This window comes from Anolis carolinensis, chromosome 2 (genome assembly GCF_035594765.1).
Source record: "Anolis carolinensis isolate JA03-04 chromosome 2, rAnoCar3.1.pri, whole genome shotgun sequence".
NCBI classification, from domain to species: Eukaryota; Metazoa; Chordata; class Lepidosauria; order Squamata; family Dactyloidae; genus Anolis; species Anolis carolinensis.
In genome coordinates, this window is record NC_085842.1 from 112,561,701 (window position 1) to 112,583,326 (window position 21,626).

Consider the following 21,626-nt stretch of genomic DNA (forward strand, 5'->3'; position numbering starts at 1 on the left):
GGAGTTAACAACAAAACCACCAAACCAGATCACACCAAATTTGGCCACAAAAGACATAGTCATCCAAAATATGTCTTTCAAACAAAAAACCTAGAAAAATAAAGTCCAAATTAGAGGACCAGGAAAAGCTATTTTTTTTCCTAGCTGCCAGTTAGAAGAGTAGGCCCCACCCACATCATCTCCTAGCAACCTACTCAGCCACAATGGAGTTCAGGGCCTCTTCACTCAGGTCTCTTCCACACTGCCTATAAAATACAGATTATCTGATTTGAACTGGATTATATGGAAGTGTAGACTCAAGGCCCTACCACACACCTATATAACCCAGAATGCCAAGGTAGGATAATCCACAGTATCTGCTTTGAACTGGATTATCTTGAATCCACACTGCCATATAATCCAGTTCAGTGTGGATTTTATACAGTTGTGTAGAAGGGGCCTCATATAATCCAGTTCAAAGCAGATAATATCATATTATAAATATAATATCTAAAATTACTGTGGTATAATAATACAGAACAATATAATCTCTAAAATCAGGACAGTAAATAAAGAGCAACACTCTGAAAACGGGGGAATTCCAGAAAGGAAACTACCAAGGACAGCTAACACCTCCCAACAAAGGATGCCCCCAGGCAGAAAGCAGCCAGGCTTTGAAGCTGCAAGGTCATTAAATGCTAACCAAGATGACTAATTGCAGCATTCATACTTGCTGCACTGAGACTATTCATTGCTATTCAACCTGGCCAACCAAGAATTCCACAAGGTAGAAAGCAGCCAGGCTTTCAAGCAGCAAGGCTATTCAGTGCTGTTCAACCTGGCCAATATTTCCCCTAGATAGAAAATCCTCAGGTTTTGAAGCCATGAGGCTATTACGTCCCATTCAACCTGCCCAAGGAAGGATGCCCCTATATAGAAAGCAGCCAGACTTTGAAGCAGTGAGGCTATTCAGTGCAATTCAAATTGGCCAAAAAACCATTCCCCTAGAACGCAAGTGCCCAGCCTTCCAAGCAGCAAGCCTATTCCATTGTATTCCAGCTCACCAAACAAAGATTCGCATAAGAAGAAAACGGCCAGGTTTGAGGCTGCAAGATTATTCACTGCTATTACACCTGGTCAACAAATGATTCCCATACGCCACAGCAATGCGTGGCCAGGCACAGCTAGTCATTTAATAAAGTGCCATGTTTCTTAGAGTGCATCTGCACTGTAGAATTAACACAGTTGACACCACTTTAACTGAGCTCAATGCTCTGAAATAATAGGATTTGTAGTTTTACAGGGTCTTTTCTCTGCCCCAGAGTGCTGGTGCCTCACCCAACTACAAAAGCCTAAGTGATTAAAAGGTACCGGTAGATCTAGAACAGAGAAAATATCAAAAGTCAAATCTAAGATCATTATCATATAATAAATATTGCAAAGATGCAGACATTTACCTATTACATCAGCTAATGGTTAGAAAAATTCAGAAACTTGAACATTGTTTTAATATGCTATATATCAGTCCTGTCCATAAATTGCTGTGGAATGCTGTTTTCCCCTAGTTTCCTATGATGCCTGTAGCTGATAAAAAAAACAGCTGTATCATTTCACAGGAGTCATTGTCTGTTTGTTCCTTTGATTGGCTAATTGGATGTTTCACTTTCTCTTAAGAAGCTGATTTCCAAACTATATTACAAACGATACCTATACACATTGCTAAATTTCAATTTGCGTGTGGTGGCTTCTGTTCCTGTCATTAAGAAGGGATAAGATCCTTATCTGTTTTTCAACTTTTATTGTGATTGAAACTTAACCAGATCAGGATCCAGGCTATTATTTTGAGAGTTAATAATTTCCTTTTGTCCTGATTATTTTCTTTTTGGATTTTTTAAAATTATTATTATCAAAATTATTGTAAATAGTGCTACACAAAATTATACAAACATTCAGAACTTTTGCCATTAGTAATACATGGTTACACCCCCTTTCTTCAGTTGGGCTTGCTTGGCTGACTGCTTGTTTGCTTTGATGGGAAAATAGCAATTAATACATGTAAATCTTGTCCAGTTATCAAATAATAATGTTTTATCTGGATGAAAGTAGGGTAAATGTACCAGGACAGGGATTAATGGTGAAATTCCAGAACAAGTAGAGTGGGTCCAAGTCAGGGATGATTTTTTCCAGACTAAATAAAAGATGATCTAAAAACATATAACACAATTATTCCTCTTTTTAAAACTATTTCAGTACATACCTTTCCCACATGATTATTCAACATTAGAATAGGTTTGTGTAATTCAAGTGTAAAGTGATATTTGTGAATTTCAAGCATACCCAGTTTCACTGCTGTTGCATTTTGATAAATTACCCAGTTGTAACCTTTTCGTTTTTTAAAATGTATGAATTGAAAATGTATTGTTAGATTTTGAGATGCAGTATTATCAGATGAACTTGGAAAAGAAAATTTAAAGTTCATTACCTAACAGACTAAGTTTTGACAAACACTTTACATTTAATTTAATTTGCCTCATTCTTTTATTGGAATCATATTTCCATAAATTACTGAGAATTGCAGGGTAATATATTCAAACCTGTGTCTTAATGCTGAGTCTTTTATATCCCATTGTCTCTTTAATTTAGTCGAGTTAATTGGTAACTCTGACACTGATTTAAATGGTTTGAGTTTTCACATTACCTCCCCAGCCTACATGTTATGGTTAGCAAGAATGATTTTAGACAGGTTTGCCAGTCTGGACTCTTCGAACAATATATTACCTGTCTAGGCTTGATTGCAATGACAGAGGAACGTAAGAGGCAATCCTGTTTGGTCCTCTGTTTAAGGGAGAATTATGAAATAAAGTGGAATGAGTTTTATCCCATTTTGGATTGTGCACACAAAACTTATTGACAACTCTGTCAATAGCATGTTCTTATAGGAACTTATGAGAAGCAATGCTTGATTTCATGTTATCAGAAACAACAACCATTATTATCTATAACTAGCAAATGTACCTAGGAACAACTGCATTTTAGTTATGCCTTTTAAAGAATAGCTCTAACAACTGAAATACTGAATAGGTGAACTGTGTTTAGAAATTCAAATATCAAAAATAAAATGGAAGGTGTTTTATCTAAACAACTTTATCCTTTCGTGTATTTCCAAGATTTTAAGAAATGCTTTGCTTTTCCAAAAAAACCCCAAAAAGAACCCAGAACACCCTTGGTATATATAACCTTATTCAAGTAAGCCATATTAATTTAGAAAAATTATGCTATGCATTCATTGTGTTTAACTGTTGCCTGTTTTTTTATTATGTTGTAAAATATCTATTTTAAAACGGTTATGATAATTATTTGTAAAAAAATTAATCCTGTTATTTGATTCTACTTGTTCAGGCTCCTCTACAACTTGTTTTGCTGACACTAATAATGAAGTGATAGCAAAACAAGTTTAAATCATTCTAAACAAAATTATTTAAAGTATTGTATAAAATTACTCTGTTAGTATTTGTGTAATCACTACAATCAGTATCTGGCCTTGAAATGTAATTGATTTCCACAGCCTTTGATCTCTCATCAGGAGCCAAAAGAAGAAGAAATGACTGAAGAAGAAAAGGCAGCTCAGAAAGCAAAACCTGTGGCTACTACTCCAATTCCTGGTACCCCATGGTATATAACCTTCTTTTGGAAATTTATGCATGTATTAGATATTTATATTTACCTCATATAGTGAAAATTTCATATTGTATTTACCAAGCAACATAAAAATTTTAAAATACTACAGTAATAATGCATGTTGAGCATCCCTTATTAGATATTCCAAAATTTTCCACATGGGTGTGTGAAATAGTGACATCTTGCTTTCTGATGGTTCAGTGTACACACATTTTGTTTCTTTCACAAAATTGTTCAAACCATAGTATAAAATTATCTTCGTGAAATGTGCATACAGTATATATGAAACATAAATGATTTTTTGTTTATATTAGGGTCTTATCTCTAAAATACCACATTATGTATGTGTATGCAAATACAGGTATTCCTATCCTCCCCCAAATCCCAAACAATTCTGGTCATAAGAATTTTGAATGAGGGATACACTGTATCAATAGCATTGAGCAAGTTTATATTATTCATTTTACAATAAATAAGGGGAAAAGCAAATAAAAATGACTTTTTGTTAGTTAACAGAAGCCTGGCTTGTGAATTATGGACACTCTGGTAGGTGCAGAATTGCCTACTGATGACTCCTGAATATGAAATCAAGTCAAGTAGACTACATCAAAATAAAGGATTTGTGGCTTCCCCCCTCCCTCCCCAGGTGTGTGGTGTGGACTGGTGATGAACGAGTTTTCTTCTACAATCCTACCACTCGTCTGTCTATGTGGGATCGACCGGATGATTTAATAGGAAGAGCTGATGTGGACAAAATTATTCAGGAGCCTCCTCACAAAAAGGGAATGGATGATGGTAAAAAACAAAGTAAGAAAAAATAAATGCTGTCCTGATTTTCTCCGTCAGTACTTAAATACCAGTACTATCTTTTGAAGCAATATAAAAGTGGGCTACTTAAAAGTTATTGATCCGCAGGAGACTACACTGTGGTTAAATTAAAAATCTGTGATTAAACCCAAAATTAAACAGTGACAAACAATATGGTGCCATTTGAAAATAAGAGCACAAAACAGATAAATATAGATACAAGTGAAAACATCATTACATTAAAATGCAAGTTAAAATATTCAGTAACCTAAAACACCATTCAGCTCCATAGGACATCCTGTTTAACATGAGTGCTTTTGTATGCTACCAGAAGACCTTGAGTAAGATGGGGCAGAGGGAGGGTAAGGAGTTCCTGCTCTGAGTGAAGCTAGTTACAAAGCTCTTTCCAAGAAAGTGGATATCAGATTAGTAGAACACAGAAATTCCACTTGGAAGATTTGAACAGTTGCACAGAAGGTGCTTACAGAAAAAAGTTAAATAGGTAAACCATCATAAGCTGGTTATAACTTTTAAGTCATAACCAGTGCTTCCAAATAGATGAGTAGGCAGTGTAATTTTAATTAGCCCAATTTATGCCCTTTTTATATTGGTTTGAGCAAGGTGAAGTTTCTGAACAGTCTTCAAGGCAATTCCACAGGGCATACACTTAAATAACTGAAATGTGTTTGATCCTAAGGCTTTGGTTAGTTAGATAAAGGGTTTTTTTGGCACAATAGCCTAAGCTGCCCAAAAGAGCTTGTGCCATAACTAGTGCACATGGTGAGATTTCCCTGAATTGTCCCTACAAGAATGCTAACAAACATCTTTCTTACAGTAAAAGAAGAGCATGAAATGCTAGAAGAAACCAATGATGATGAGCCTATCAAAGCAAAGAAGCGGAAGTAAGTTGTGCGTCAAATAAGAGCATTGTTTTACAAGAGTTATGTTGCATGATCAGCTCATCTATGAGCTTAGAAGACTAAGCTTAACTAGTTCCTCAGTCTGAAACAGGCTTTAGGCTTTTGTTAGTTTGGGTAATCAAAATTAATTGTATTACTGGTTCTTCGTGGGCTTTTGTATATTTTCTTTTTGTAGGAAAGAAGATAACAAAGACATTGAATCAGAAAAGGAGGCTGCCATGGAAGCTGAAATTAAAGCAGCACGAGAGAGAGCTATTGTTCCTCTGGAGGCTCGAATGAAACAGTTCAAGGATATGCTGCTAGAGAGAGGGGTCAGAAACTATTATTTCATTAAATTTACAGGAATATTATAAATTTTTGTTTCACTGTTGGCTATTATCACATGCACATTTTAAAAATTAGAATAGAAAAAGAAAGAGCAAAATTAAATAATTAAAAGTTTATTTGATAATTTAATTCCCCCAACTAAGAAGTAATACTCACACATCAAGGCAGTAGTTCACCTATTGGGATCTTGTACCCTTTCAGGATCTGCTATAAACTCTGGCGCTTCACCCTACAAAAATGCACTTGGATACAATTTCTAGAGTCAAAAAGAAATCAAAGAAACTTTTTTGCTCCTGAATCATGCTCTTTCTCCTGTCCTGCTAGCAAGCCTGCAGCACAGCATGCTGCTGTTGTTGTTGCTGCTGCTGCTACTATTATTTCTATCCTATCTTTTTCCCCACCCAAGGCCTCAGGGTGATTTTACAAAGATTAAAACAGTCCATGGCTTTAAAATTCACATAATATAAAAATTTAAAAACATATTTATTCCAGCAGTAGAATTAAAAGCCGTTAAAATCATGACCATTAAAAATGCAGCACTCTGAAAGACCTTATCTCCTGGGCGATCAGCCCTCAAAGCCAGATGAAACAGGAAAATCCCCAGCTCTCTGCAGAAGGATAGCAGGACTGTATTTATCAGTATATTAATAAGAATTAATTTTTATAAAGTAGTTTGGGGGTGTAGAAATTATTTTTTACTTCCCCCCCCCCCCCCCCAAGCTAGTCACTTTTCCAGGCTGCTTCAGCTGAAATGAGAATTCACAGAAAGCAACATTTGGGATGGGAAATTAGTCCAGTTTTTGTTAAATGTCAAAGCCTATTTGAAATGTCAGAAGTCTTCAGCTTTTGTCTGTTTTTTCACCTTTAAGTGCCTTAAAATTGATTCCCACACAAAACCTTCCAGTTTATTGAATAGACTGGGGATACTGGATCATTTAGAAAGAGTTATGAAGGCATTGGAAGTTGAAATACAGAACTTCAAGGCTTTCTTTTGATGTAGCAGTTTTTAAATGTCACACAGTAGTAGTTATTTTAATGAGTAATTAGGTATGTGTTAGTTCTGTGTAATTATGTACACGTTTTCAGGGCCAATTAGTGTGCAGATTTGCCATACTGACCTCCTACAGCTCATCATCTATTAGTAATGAAACTGCTGTAGGGGTTTCAGTTTTAACAGATGTCCTGTAGGTTTCAAGCAGAATTGCACAACCTGTATGTCTCTGGATGAATTTAATTGCCTGGAAAATCATCATTTTCCCCCACTTTTTTCTTTCTTCAGGTTTCTGCCTTTTCTACTTGGGAGAAGGAGTTACACAAGATAGTTTTTGATCCCCGATACCTGCTTCTTAATCCTAAAGAAAGAAAACAGGTAAAAGGAGTATAAATGTATATTGAAGACGGAAATAAAATAAATTGGTGGAATCTGACTTTTTGATTGTTTTAGGCTGTTTGCATTGTAAATCAACTAATCTGTGAGCTTGGTAATTTTTGGAGTTTCAAACAATAGATAATGGAAATTGGGAGAGGATAATATTATTCTGTATTTCTCAGTTAATAGAAAGTGACATTTTCTATAGAGAAGTAGAAAGCTTTACACACAAACTTATATAGGTATAGAGTTTGTCTACTTCACAAATAGGAAACCTTATATCAAAGTAATAGTATAGGAATAGTCTGATTTTTTTTTATGTAGAGCAAAAAAACTGTTCCTTTACTTATTTTGCTCATCAAGCTTTGCTTCTCTTTCATCAGGACCTGGGGAGCAGGGGCGGGATTGACATATGGCTGTACAATAATAGTTTATTTTCCAAAGTGCCTTGAATTGTAGAAATTTCCTCTTTTTGTGTCACAGTATTCAAGAAGGACTTTTTATCTTATTTTTATTTAAGAAATTTCATAATAAATATAGAACAATGCAACACCAAATAAGAAAAAAGAAAAACAGCAAAGAAAAAACTAGGAAATACAAAGAATAAAGAGGCAGAAAAAAGATATGAATAGATAGAAATGACTTTCCATCTTCTTTTCAGCAGTTATTTGAACATATAATCTCATATAATGCAAATATTATCATCCTCTATAAAATTTACCTACTAGTAAAGAAATCACAAACTTAACAAAATATATTTTGGTAAGTATATAAAATATATAAAATAGATAGATCTCCTGCAAAATGGGATCATAGAATAGGTGCCACAAGATAAAAAATGTAAGGCCATGTATTCCATTCTGTTCACAGTACAGAAGAGCAACAAGACATATCGCCTAGTGTTGGATTTAAAGTTCTTGAATGCTTAAATTAAAATACCAAAGGTTCACGTGGAACCATTATTAACAGAAAATTTACACAGGAGCTATGGCCTATACTGTAAATCAAGATCTTTTGGTCACATGACCCTAGCTAACTCAGGTGATGATAGAGGTTAATCTGTGTTTGGATGACTCTTTCCATAAAAGAGTAGAGTTTTTCTGTGTCTTTTTAAGGGGGTGCAAATGTGAAAGTTTGACAGTAGCAATGAAATCCCAAGGACTTCATGTGGTATGGGATGTATGTTGTCCTGTTCCTTTAGGGATGATGATACTTTAAATATTTACTTTCTGCTCTTTCTTTAGGTATTTGATCAGTATGTCAAAACCAGGGCAGAAGAAGAACGTAAAGAAAAGAAAAACAAAATAATGCAAGCCAAGGAAGATTTCAAGAAAATGATGGAAGAAGCAAAGATTAACCCGAGGTACAACTTCACGCTAATCTCCAGCGACAAGTCTAATTGTAACATATTTCTCTTGCCCTATTCAGCGCTTTGTGGTGCCTACAAAAATCAGGGTTGGACATCCAGTTGCTGTTGGGCTGCAGTGTTTGAAGTACTGTGAAATTATTGTCTTTGCTTTAGAGTTTCCCAGCTATCAAGGACAAGTTTTTAGCGTCTGCAGGAGCTGCAGATTTGACTGGCTCTACTGATAGAAGCAGTTCCATCAGTACAACAATTTCAGATAATCTTTGCCAAGTAATTTGTATTTATACTCAACCTGGCTGAGCTCAGTGCTGTTTCCATAAAAATAAGTGAAACATTAGAAGACCAAACTTTGTTCAAGAGTTCTCTTACTTTGCTTGAATTAACTTGATGTCTGCAAACAACTATCCAAAAAAGACTACAAACCTTAAACTAATTATATTAAGAAAGTAAAACCCGCTGAACATACATGGGATTACATTGTGGACTGCACTGTAGTTTCCTCATTGATTAGAGTGAGTTCATTTTTTTTTGTTAGTGTAACCATGATTCTGATTTGTCTTCAGCTATTTCCTTTTTCACTCCAAAGGATATAGAATTGTTTGGATCCCATCTTACTCCTTCTCTTCCCAGAAGGAAATACCCAGCAGAGACTCCTGCTGGAGGAAGTAACATTGGATATTGTCGTTTTACCTCCCATCTTCTTCAAGTAGATGATTTTGTGAGCAAGGTTCTGCCCATGGGAAGTCTGGATGCAGTCTTCTGTCATTTACTTGTGCTTTGCTTATAGTGAACAGTGAGTGAAGAAGGCAGTCTCCAAAGAACCTGCATGCTTTGTTAACATTATCTTTTAATTTTAAGGGATTTTTTTACATCCAAAGTAATCATAACTTTTTGGATGTCAGCACTCCTTGAAATCATCCCAGTGCTTTGTATGCTGAAGAATGTATGTCCAGCTTTGGTTTTGTGGTTCGCTTTTCTTTAGTATAGGTTTACGTACACATCCAAGCCATTGAATAAGCTACCAAAATTTTCTCTTGTTTCAATTTACCCTACAGCAGCAGTAGGCGGGATTTCCCAGGTCTAATTATTTCCATGCTGTGATGAAAACATACCTAGGATTATAATGTCTCACATAATCTTGGGGCCAGATTAGCATCAGATCTTGGAAAAAGCACAGTAGTGGGTTTTTTTTGAGGTAAGTGGCAGTATTATATCTACTGCTCATCTGAGATTTGGAATCTGGCCCTGGAGGTGAGTGAGTATTCTAAGAATTAAACTGCAGGAAGGGAGAATGGAAACCCTGCAGCCATAGCTGTCCTTGATTTCATAATGTTAAAAACAATCTGGATTTTTCTGTTTTGCTCATTCCTTTTCCAGTGGTGTTGGATGGCAAATGAGGACTCGTTAACTTTACATTGCCTGATCCTGAGTAATTAAGGCAGGCTGGTCATAGAATTTGTATTTTACAAAGTTTATGCTGTGTTGAAAGAACTGCATTTTAGTATGTGATTTTTTTTTTAAAAAAAAATTAAAACAAGGCAAACCCTTTTAAAGGTAAAATATACACTTCGATCCATTAACTTATATCTGAGATAGGGATACTAGTGTATTGGTGTTTAATTCACTTATACACAACTGTGCTTTTGAATGCGTGTTTCCAGCCAAGAAAGCACTGCCAAATCAGTACACTTGCCATTTTGTTACAGAACTACTTTTAGTGAATTTGCAGCCAAGCATGCTAAAGACTCGCGTTTCAAAGCAATTGAAAAAATGAAAGATCGAGAGGCCTTGTTTAATGAATTTATCACAGCAGCAAGGAAGAAAGAAAAAGAAGATTCGAAGACCAGAGGAGAGAAGGTAAGATTTTTCTATCAGGGTTGTGAAAGACTTGAAGAGTGTTGGAGAGGGCCTGTCCTTGTCTTCCAGGTGCCCACCCAATACTCTCCTGGATAAATTATTTCTTTGGGGTGCTTTTGATCTTCCCGGGTTCTTTCCCCTGAAATGTGTGGACATTATTTTAATACTATTGTTTTGTTTTTGTTTTCTTTTTTTTTAAAAAAAAACAAAACAAAACATAATACCTAAGTTTTGACGTCTTAGCATTTGGTTGGAAGACCTGACTGGTTCCAAACTGACAGTTATGTACCCATTCTGTCAGTGGTATAAGATTTGAGAACTTACCAGGCAGAATTGAAGTAGTTGATTTGTCTTTAAGTGCCAACACTTCAGTGGTGTTTTAATCTTCCAGTAAATGTATTTTAGTATGACTACTTATCAGAATTAAAGGTCACCTATAAAAAATTAATGAATTCCAAATGTCATTTGTCTGCACTGTCAGTATAAGAGACAAAGCACACATCTCTGGGGAAAATGAATGCTAACAAAGTGTCTTCAATAGTGTTAGCATCAAAAATACAGCAGCATTCTAGTATGCTGCTTGATGGGGGAATTATATACATCTGAAAACAAATCATTCATGGTATTTGTGTTTTCTGTAGTTATACCCTAGGAGTGAAGGATGTATAAATAAAAAAGAATATGAGAAGAAGCATCTTATATTTTGTGCCAAAGTGCTCTATCATATAGGCATTCAGAACTGGAATGCAAACCTCTGCTTATAAATACAGTTTTAAAAAATCTTACTGAAGTTCATTCTTCACAGCTCATCTGTCCATTGGTAGTAGTAGATATGTAATGTATAGTGTTTACAGCACTTTGGAATGTTCAAAAATTGCTTAAAACAGTTTCTTATTATGTTGCCTTACAACATCAACACTTTAAATTGAATTGGTTATCCCCATATTTCAGTTCAAGAGCGAAGGCTAGGAGACAGTGCTTTCCCTGAGCTCAGGGCATGAGTTCAAGGCAGAAGTGAGATTCAAATAGGGCATCACTTATTTTTTTAGGCTGCAGTCCTGTTACTGCTTGCCTGAGAATAAGCCTCATTGAACTCAGTGGTACTTTCTTCTCAGTAGGAATGTGTAGGATTATGCTGTTAACTGTATGCTACACAGGAATGATTAGATTTCTAGAGGCGAATATGCGTAATTTGAAACTTCAGCATAAATTGCTCTCTATTTGTTTTAATCTGTAGTCATAGTTTAAACATTGCTACTGGATTACTACAATCAGTATGAATAATCTATATGTAAATTTGTTAATATTGCATGACTTACATCAAACAAGATTTTTATGTTAAATATTGTATTTATCTTTGCATTTGAAACTAATTATTTTTTTCTCCCAAAGCCTTTTGTAACCATTTTATGTATTCTGTTTTGTAACAAGTGGATAGATTTTACAGTTTTGTGCTGTGCGGCCTGTCAATCAGTTCAGTCTGACAGCTGTCAATCACTGACACGCAAAGTATTATGGGATTCCCTAGTGAGGAAAGAATTGGTATCTCTGTGTGGTGACTTTAGCCTCCCGCAGTTCCGGTACTTTACATTTTTTTCAGTTTCTTTCCTTGTGAAGTGATGCGAGTTATATCCAGAATGTGTAAACTGCAAAAAAGGAGAAAACTCCTCCTAAATACACACACAGTATTTCAGCCATTTGCTTTTGTTGTGTTTCCATTAAAAAGCTATAAATTAATTGAAAAGCTACTGAAATGTTAAGTGAAGCTTTCTCAACCAGATTTTCATAAAAGTAGTCTAATGTTAAATTTGTATGAGGTGTCCACAAGACTTTAAAGTAGGATTTGAAAAGCCACACTTGGATTAATTGTTCATAGTTATCCTCCATTCCTGTAGTCCACCTATTTTCTGACATAAAATGAGAACATAGTCCTTTAGGAGTAAGGCTGGCAATGTGTTTTTATGCTGATGAAAGAGATGAAAAATATATCCTTTTGGCAATAGAGAAATTTTTCAGTGGTACATATGTAACACAACTCATAGCCACTGTAAAGTCTGACTAATTTGAGTGTTACCAGACTAGTATCTCTGTGGCTTTACTGACTATTTCAATTTCCTGTCACTATTTTGACTTAAAGACTGTCACCTTACAGCTCCTCTCTCTAGTAGTAGCAACATTTACTCAGCAGTACTGCTACACTAATAGGTCTATACCCCTAACTTTAAAAGTTCATGCTTTTTAATTTCTGTGTTGCTTTTTCCAAAAGTTTGGGTTTTTTTAACTAATGTCTTGCATGCTCCTTAAAAACCCTTTTCTCTTTGACAAGATAATGGTAGGCATGCCAGTCATTAAAACACTGGTAGTTCTCTTTGGGCTCAAGAATTAGCATTTTGTTGGTGGGATCATGCTGGCTTTCAGGTTAGAATCAGGAAGAGAACTGGTTTCTATAGAGACAAAGAAGCATGCTGTGTAGATGTGAGACAGGATAGTGGCTGTAGACACTTCATGGCTATAATGTTCTGAATCCTTTCCAGACTAATTCTAGCTCTGAATTGACTTAAAAATGACAGTAAAGATTAGTAGACAGTTTTAAAGATATATAAAAATAATGTTAGTCCATGTAGTGTGCCCTTACTTGAGGTATTTCTACAGAAAAACCTTTGCTTTTCTTTTCTTTTTTTAGTGTAAGGTCCTTGCATCTGGTTTAGAAAGCTTTGTATTTTAATACTTGCATGTTGTGTTTAAGTTCACATTTCAGATAACAAATACTGTGTTGGATCCAGAAAGAGATTAACAGACCTCTGCTCACACAACGGGACTTTTCCTGGTTCCTTTATCCTGCCATAATTTGTTATGTGCCCCTATGTGCCAAAAGATCCTCAAGATTGGTGGGACATGGGCAGGACAGGAATTCAGGAGAATTAGCAGTCTTACACAAGTGGAAGTGCAAGACATATCTGGATCCAAGCCAGTATTTTAATATGTAGAAGTTGTTATACATAAGCTTAAACACTGTTGCCATAGGTTATACCAGTAAAATTGGTAGAGGGTTAATAAGTTTGCCATTGACAACACTGAAATGATAATTCCTGCCTTTATTTGCCTGTGAATTCAGAAACATAATTAATGTTCACAGATGTTTAGATGCTGTGCTAAGAACCAAATGCCAACATTTACAGGCAACTAATAATATTTTCCTGTATTTGGCAATTACTTTTAATATTTGAAGGGAACAAAAACACAAGTTTTAATTGGCTGATGAGGCAACTATGCCTCAAGCTGCAATATAAGCATACTTGGGTCAATGAGGTTTGAGTTCTTTAATACATTAAGCTTTAGGATTTCTGGTGAAATTCTGTGCAGCTATATCTCGATTAATGGGGGAAGGTATAAAAATGTGATCTACTTACAGGCTTACAATTGATGTATCCACCCCCTCTCTTACTAATTTTAATGAAGTTGGCAAATTCTGAGGGGAATATAATTAGTTCTTGTAGACAAACAACACAATACAGGTCTAACTATTAAAACTTTTCTCCATGAGGCAGAAGTTTTGTTATGTATGGGCACACTTTCACATAATAAGCTAATATGAAATGTTCCTTAAGACAGTTTGCCCTTTTGGGGTAAATATATGTAGTGAAAAAATATGTCTATTTTCTCTGTTGGCTTCCTTTTGTATTAACAGAATTTTCTCCCTTTTAGAGAGATAGAATTGAAATTTCATATGGTTTGATGAATTCAGGCATAATGTCACTTGTAAGATGCAATGATAGTTGCGCACTGCATAGCCACAGCTCTGCGTTTTAAGCTGTTTGTGTGAACCAATTTCTCATGTGATTGCAACCATTTCAATTACACCATTGTACATCCTCAGTTTTCAACAGGGATGTGAGAGTACATCTGTTGGAAAAACATGGGGAAGCATTTCACATAAACAATATTATAGCCCTTTATAGCCGTTAATATTCTGAATAAAAATAATATTTATCATAATTCATGTACTGATTTTGTATTTTTAAGAATAGATGAAAAAGTATGTGTAGCAAACGTATTAACAGCCTGCTAAGCCTTGAGTGATTGGCAGTACTCTTAATTATGTTTTATATAGTTCTTGGTTTTAATTATAAGTAAAACAGAATTGTGAAGCAAAAAATTTCGGTATTCCATATGAAATTTATATTGTGATCATTATAGTGATTGCTAAAAATCAGTGTTCACTACATCTGTTAGCATAGTGCTTCCAGAACATTACCTCTCCCATTTTAACACATGTGTGCATATTTTGACACTCCTTAATTCAGATGTTATATGAAATTATACTTAAATGCAGTGAGAAATCTGAGTCCATCTTTTAAAAAACCACAGATAAAACCACAAATTCAGTGAATTCCACAATGGCTAGTTAATTTTGCATAGTTGTGATAGAGTGATAGGTTACTTGTCCAGAAAAGTCCTCGCAACAAACAATGGAAGGACCATGTAGCTTTGCTACACACTTTCTTACCCTTATTTCCATAAGGAAGAAGAATCCTACAGTCCTACATGTTGTAGTAATATATATGTACATACATACATACCACATCACAAACTAAACAAGGCAGTATGTTTACAGTATAGATCTCCTGGTGTAGTTCCCACAGGAATCATATCAGGCACATGGGAGGTGCACCACTCAAACAGCAAGTTGGTGTTATTTGTAATGCAAACTTCCCAAGAAAGTCATAAGTATATGCTTGTAAGGATTTTCTTTGTTTTGGCTGAAGGCTGTAATATCTACAGTATCCTTTAAGGATTCAGCTGACATTTTGATGCCTCTTTTCTTATTATTTTAAAACAATTATGAAAGTTTTATCCAAGATGGCAGTGGCCTAAGCACAAACAAAATTAAGGTTTAATGTCCTTATGAAAAGTGTAAAAGGAAAAATGCTTCTGTTTTATTAGAATAACATTGCAAGAATATAAAAGTGACTCTTCATTTCTCCCCTTTTTTCTTTTTTCTTCTGTTTAAACTATAGATCAAAATGGACTTCTTTGAACTGTTATCTAATCACCACTTGGATAGTCAGTCTCGATGGAGCAAAGTGAAGGACAAAGTTGAGACTGATCCCCGCTACAAGGCTGTGGATAGCTCTTCACAAAGGGAGGATCTTTTTAAGCAGTACATTGAAAAAATAGCCAAAGTATGTGTACTACACAAAATAGCCAAAGCATGTGTACAAAAGTGCTTACATTTCCTTAGTATTTTGTTGTTGAAGCAAACCAGCATTAATCCTTTCTAGTTTAATTATGAATCATTTCATTATGTATTGTTTGGCTAACACTAACATAGAATTTAGGCCATAAGACATTAAAATACTCACAGTAGCAGAAAGACTGAATATTAGTCCATGAAATATATGGAGTTCTTCTCACTTAGAAGACTGGCATCTTTTTCATTATACAATATATATAGATATGAGATCACAAGCTGAATCTTGAAATCATTGTGATTCACATTTATGGTTGTTAATGACCAAATGTGACTTGAAATACTTGTCTCTAAGCCAGGCAGTGTCCCCAAATGAATGATGATTGGGTGTGTTGAGAGAAGCAATTGTGGCAGGACCGCAAAAGGTGTCTCCAGCTTCATATCTCAGTGCACCTCACAACCAGGAGACCTCTGCTGTAATTTCCTAGTGCCACAATCTGCAGTACCTTGGAATCCCTTTGGTTGAGGCTTTGCTGGGTTTAAGAAGTAGATTTTTGGAGAGATAAGATCAGCAGAAATAACGGCACCAACAGAGCTCTGTCATCATAGATATGCCCAGAGATGCAGGATCTCAGCCTAAGTTTTATTTTATTACTGACAGGCACTGCCTTTCTTCGTCATGTAGTCTGTGAAATCGCACATATGGGTTAATTCTCGCGCATGCGCAGCTTTTCGGAATATTCTAGAACTTAAAATGAAACAAATTGGCGGAGGCCCCGCCCAGTACTCCCCAGTAGTATAAATGCCCGAGGGCGGGGACTGCGCCTTAGTTCCTTTTTCCGCGCTCCAGCAGCAGCTTTAGGAATTTTTCTCTAGTACTACCGCCATATTTAACGGTCCTAACGGTTTTTGACTCGGCCTACTGACTATCCCTACGGACTCCCTACTCTGAATAACGTTATCGACTCGGACTGCCTGACTACTCCCTGCCTCTCTAATACCTACCTGACCGGACCGCTCTTGACTACTCCTGGACAACTCCCTCCAGATCGCCATCAGGCCAGTTTCATTCCCTAAGATGGCAACAACCTTTTTTAAGAAATGCGGAGCTTGTGGGGGTAAACTCCCTGACTCAGACGGCCATTCGATGTGCCTCCTCTGTTTGGGGGAAAACCATCTACCCCAATCATGTAAAATTTGCTTATCTTTTACTCCACAAGCCCGGAGAAATAGGGAGTCCCGGCTCAAGGCATTGCTGTACGAGCGGGCCTTAGCCCCCGATGTAGCCCGCACCGCTAAGCGCCCGGCCTCAGATCTGGCTACTGCCCCTTCGGAGGCAGCCGAAGGACGCCCTTCACCTAGTTCAATGCCTCCGCCTCTCTCCCAAGAAGGCAATATGGAGACTGAGCCGGCAGCCCCTAAGAGGGCAAAACCATCCAAACAAGCCGCCGCTAAGCAGAGGGAGAGCCACAAAAAACCTAAAAAGAAGGGGCAACTTGTTGGCGCCAAGCCCTCAAGTCCCCGGGATTTACTCCAGCAGGAGATGCTGCTCGATCACCCCTCCCCCCGGGAGGTATCACAAAGCCCGCCAACGCTGACTCAGGCTTCTCCAGCAGCAGCGGAATCTGAGATCCCACTGGGATCAGGAGCGGAGGCTCCCTCCCTGACCCCTGAGGTGGGCCCGCCAACGGGAGCAGAGCGAGAAAGCCCTCTGACTTTGGGCTCGATTCAACCCCCTGTAGCCGCTGTGCCAACGCCTGGAGAAGGCATGGAGCACAGATCCCGGGGCCGCCCGCGTGAGAGAGGTTCCCAGCATGCCTCTCAACACCGACGCCGCTCACCTTCGATCTCCTCATGGTCATCCCGGTCCCGGAGCCCATCGGCCGCCTCAGGCTATTTTACAAACCCGGGATCCCCAAGCCGCGGCCACCCGCTGTATTTTTACGATTATGGGCATTACAAGTATGCCCCTCCTCCTCCTCCCGGCTTCGGCTTCTGCCGCCATTTTGACTGCTGCAGGGGGGCGGGACCGTACAGAGGCCACGCCCCTGATCCTGTGCCACAGGACCCCGCCCCTTCAAGCCTGCCCCTCCCTCGCTCAGCAGCGTTGGCGCAGCAGAAGCAAACCCAGGCGGCGATCTCGAGCTCGACAGCTCAATCTCTGCGCCTGGGAGACAAGCCCTATTCCTCCTCGGTACCGAAGCAGGCTCCAGTGACTCCTGCTTCCGCGGATGCGGCAGACGTCGGTCCCGGAGAGGCCGAGGACCTCTCAGATGGGGAAGACCCGGCCTCCCCTGCAGAGCTCCCATTGGAACCGGAGCCTTCTCCTGAGGAGTCAAAAGGTTTTTCAGCCTTGCTAATTAGAATGGCCAGAGCTCTAAAACTATCCATTCCACAGCCTGTGAAGGTGGTAGAGGACCCCATGTTTCCGTCCTCCCAGCAGCAAGACCTCCCCTCTACAACTCTGCCATCGCTTCCCTTTCTGCTCCAACTAAGTAAAGCATCCGGTGTGGCCCCAGCTGCGGTACCAGCCACACCCAAGAGAGCGGAGAACATTTACAAAATTGACTTATCATCAGCCCCATGGCTGGCAGGGCAGCCTAAACCGAACTCTATTGTTGTCAATGTGAGTCAACCCAAGCCCTCCCAAAGGGCTCAAGTAACACCCTCAGATAAGGAGGGGAAAAAGTTAGAGGGCATGGGTAAGAAAATATACTCCTCCGCCTGTCTGTCTACAAGAATGGCCCACTATGCAGCTTACATGGCAGGATATCAAATTTACCTATGGGACAAAATTGCTGCCTATATTGACCTACTCCCAGCGGAGGAGCAAACCCTCGCGCGTGCCTTCCACCAGGAAGCCTCCTCTCTAAGCACATTCCAGAAGGAGCTCGCAAAACACACTGCAGATTCCGCGGGTAAACTTTTGGCAGCTGCAGTAGCCCTCCGTCGCCACGCATGGCTGAGGGCGTCGGGCCTCTCCCAATCAGCGCGCAATGTTATAGAAGACTTGCCTATGGATGAAGCGGGTTTGTTTAACCCAGAAACAGATTCCCAATTAGAACACACTCAGAAGATGCGGCAAACCGCTCATAAGTACGGTTTCTCTCCTTACCTTTCACAGTATCACAGACCGTATTGGCCATCACGCTTTCAATATAACCGGCGCAGAACCAGCTCACCGCCGTTTAGAGGACACCAGCGCCCTCACCCACGCCCGGCTACATCCAGGAAGCCTCTAACCCCCTACAGAGGGCAACAACGAGGGGGAGGTAAACAAGGAGAACGCCAGAGGCGTCGCTTCTAGCTTACCCACTAGAAGCACTTCACCATGTTCTTCGAGTTCCATAGTTTTAGAAGTTTCAAACAGTTCAAGAGCAAGTTCCTTAGCTCCTGCAGTTGACTGTTCCTCGGTAGGCTCCGTTGAGCCTAGTTTTCCTCTTGAGTTTTATTCATCCCAAGCTACTGCTTCTCAACCCCTACCCCCGGGGGCGTTTCGGGACCGCCTCTTCCCCTTCATCCAAGCATGGAGAAGAATAACAACCGACCGATGGGTGCTCAATGTTATTGAGAGGGGCTACGCCATTGAATTCCAGTCGCTCCCCCCAGTGGGGCATATTCGAATTACTAAACCTTCTAGCCCGTTACGTGAGGAAATAGACACCCTCCTGGGTAAAGGGGCCATCTCCAGACTCCACCCATCTGAGGCATCAAACTGTTTCTTCTCCAGATACTTCTTGATTCCAAAGAGGGACGGAGGACTGCGGCCCATATTAGATCTCAGGGAAGTTAACCACTACATAAAACCACAAAAATTCAGGATGGTGACCCTGGCCAACATCCTCCCTCTACTGAGACCTGGAGCCTGGTTTTTCACCATCGACCTCAAAGACGCTTATTTTCATTTCTCTGTCACGAAAAACCATCGGAGATTTCTCAGTTTTGCAGTAGGAAAGAAACTTTTTTCCTTTAATGTCCTTCCCTTCGGACTCTCCACAGCCCCCCGTGTGTTCACTAAGTGTATAGCTGTCGTGGCAGCATACCTTAGACGCAAGGGCGTAACAATATTTCCGTATCTAGACGACTGGTTGCTAACCTCGGTGTCTAGAACACGACTGGAGGCTGACGTCTTCCTCACCCTCTCTCTCCTCCAGGAACTGGGCCTTGTGGTGAACACCGAGAAGTCCATGCTAACGCCGTCTCGATGCGTCCAATTCATTGGGGCTTATATAGACTCTTCCAAGGAAAAAGCCTTCCTTCCAGAGGACCGCTTCCAGACAATCCGATCTACCATCACCGGCATCTCTATCCGAGGCGTCGCTTCCGCATGGGAAATCCAATCCCTCCTTGGCCACATGGCATCCACCACTGTTGTCACCCAATTCGCGAGGCTACGGATGCGACCATTGCAATTTTGGCTCCTCCAAAACTTCAATCCCTTGGTAGACAACCAGAACATACTACTGCACCTCCCGGCCAAAATTCTCCGTTCCCTCCAATGGTGGACGAAAAGAGGAAATGTCTGCTCGGGAATGCCATTCCGACAGCCCCAGCCCTCCCGTCACCTGACAACGGACGCATCTCTGCACGGATGGGGAGCCCACCTCCAAGATCTGACCGTCCACGGCAAGTGGTCCCACGAGGAGAAGAGCCACCACATCAATTTCCTCGAATTGCTAGCAGTACAAAAAGCTCTGCGAGCATTCGAACCCCTCATCAGGGGAAGAGTTGTCCAACTGTTGACAGACAACACCACGGTGAAGTGTTATGTCAACAAACAGGGAGGAACACACTCCCGAAATCTCCTTCACCTGACGTTCCAGATTTGGGAATGGTGTATCCGCAGACACACCATCCTCACCGCCATTCATCTCCCGGGAGAGGAGAACGTCCTGGCCGATGCCCTCAGCAGGACACCAACATCCAATCACGAATGGCAACTCCATCGGGAAGAATTCGAACGCCTGGTCCGTTGGTGGGGCCGACCCGCAGTAGACCTCTTTGCATCACCAACAAACGCTCAGTGTGACATGTTCTGTGCCAGACTTCGCCCCGGGGCAGTCCCAGGCTGCATGGGGGATGCGTTCATGATCACATGGAGTCAAGGTCTCCTCTACGCGTTTCCCCCAATCCCGATGATACCCAAGACTGTAACGAAAATTGTAACAGACAACGCAAACTGTATGCTGATCATACCATGGTGGCCACGCCAGCATTGGTTCACAGCAGTCCTCCAAGCCTCGGGGGAGGAATACATGCACCTGTCCAGCAGAGCAGATCTTCTCTCCATCCAAAACGGTCAGATACGTCATCCAGACTTACCATCGCTGAATCTAACAGCGTGGAGAATTCGTCCTTCCCTCACGTTTCGTCAGCATTTAAGGCCATAATTGACGCGGCTCAGAAACTCTCGACAAAGAAGTCTTACCTTTACAAATGGTTCCGTTTTACCAAGTTCACCAGGCCACAGGGGTTAGATCCATACACGGCTCCCACACCGGTAATCCTCGACTTTCTGGTCAACCTATCAGGTGCAGGACTCTCGCTCTCATCTCTGAAATCCTACCTAGCAGCGATTTCCTGGTATAGAAGAAAAAAGGGATCCCCCTCATGCTTTCTTGACCCCATGATTCGGCTATTCCTCAAAGGCTACACAAACTTACATCCTCCTTCGACCCCACCCTGCCCGGCCTGGAGCTTGGAACTCGTGCTGTCACAATTATCCAAGGCTCCATTCGAACCCATGGCGTCGTGTGATCTCTCTCACCTCTCGTGGAAGACAGCCTTCTTGGTGGCCATAACATCGGCGAGGCGCGTAAGTGAGATCTGCGCGTTAAGGGCAGACCCGCCCTATATACGCTTTCACAAGGAGAAGGTTATCCTACGACCAGATATCAAGTTCCTTCCCAAAGTGGTCTCCCGGTTCCACCTCTCCCAGGACATCTCCCTGCCCGCCTTCTTTCAGCACCCAACCTCGCCCCTGGAGGCAGCCCTGCACTCATTAGATGTCCGAAGAGCCCTAGCCTTCTATACCGACAGAACAGCCCCCCTGAGAAAGTCAGTGAAACTGTTCGTTAAATACCGGAAGGATGTACTGGGTCTCCCAGTATCGACCCAACGGATGTCTTCATG

General features: G+C 40.0%; 1 protein-coding gene and 1 non-coding gene across 8 annotated transcripts in view; both read left to right on the forward strand.

Annotated features, from left to right (window-relative positions):
* tcerg1 (transcription elongation regulator 1) overlaps positions 1 to 21,626 on the forward strand; it is a 46,974-nt gene that overhangs the window by 17,578 nt on the left and 7,770 nt on the right. For 4 of the 7 annotated variants that reach the window (XM_016995541.2, XM_016995543.2, XM_016995544.2 and 1 more), the window contains 8 exons: positions 3,545 to 3,651; positions 4,304 to 4,464; positions 5,300 to 5,366; positions 5,560 to 5,695; positions 6,991 to 7,080; positions 8,325 to 8,443; positions 10,153 to 10,303; positions 15,322 to 15,486. In XM_016995541.2, coding sequence (XP_016851030.2) covers positions 3,545 to 3,651; positions 4,304 to 4,464; positions 5,300 to 5,366; positions 5,560 to 5,695; positions 6,991 to 7,080; positions 8,325 to 8,443; positions 10,153 to 10,303; positions 15,322 to 15,486 — 996 coding nt within the window. The remainder of the gene's footprint in view (positions 1 to 3,544; positions 3,652 to 4,303; positions 4,465 to 5,299; positions 5,367 to 5,559; positions 5,696 to 6,990; positions 7,081 to 8,324; positions 8,444 to 10,152; positions 10,304 to 15,321; positions 15,487 to 21,626) is intronic. The other 3 variants (XM_016995542.2, XM_008115813.3, XM_016995545.2) reach the window with 1 other exon arrangement.
* mir5421 (microRNA mir-5421) lies at positions 9,188 to 9,269 on the forward strand. Its single transcript, NR_130021.1, has one exon. It is a non-coding gene; the product is annotated as a microRNA mir-5421 (primary transcript).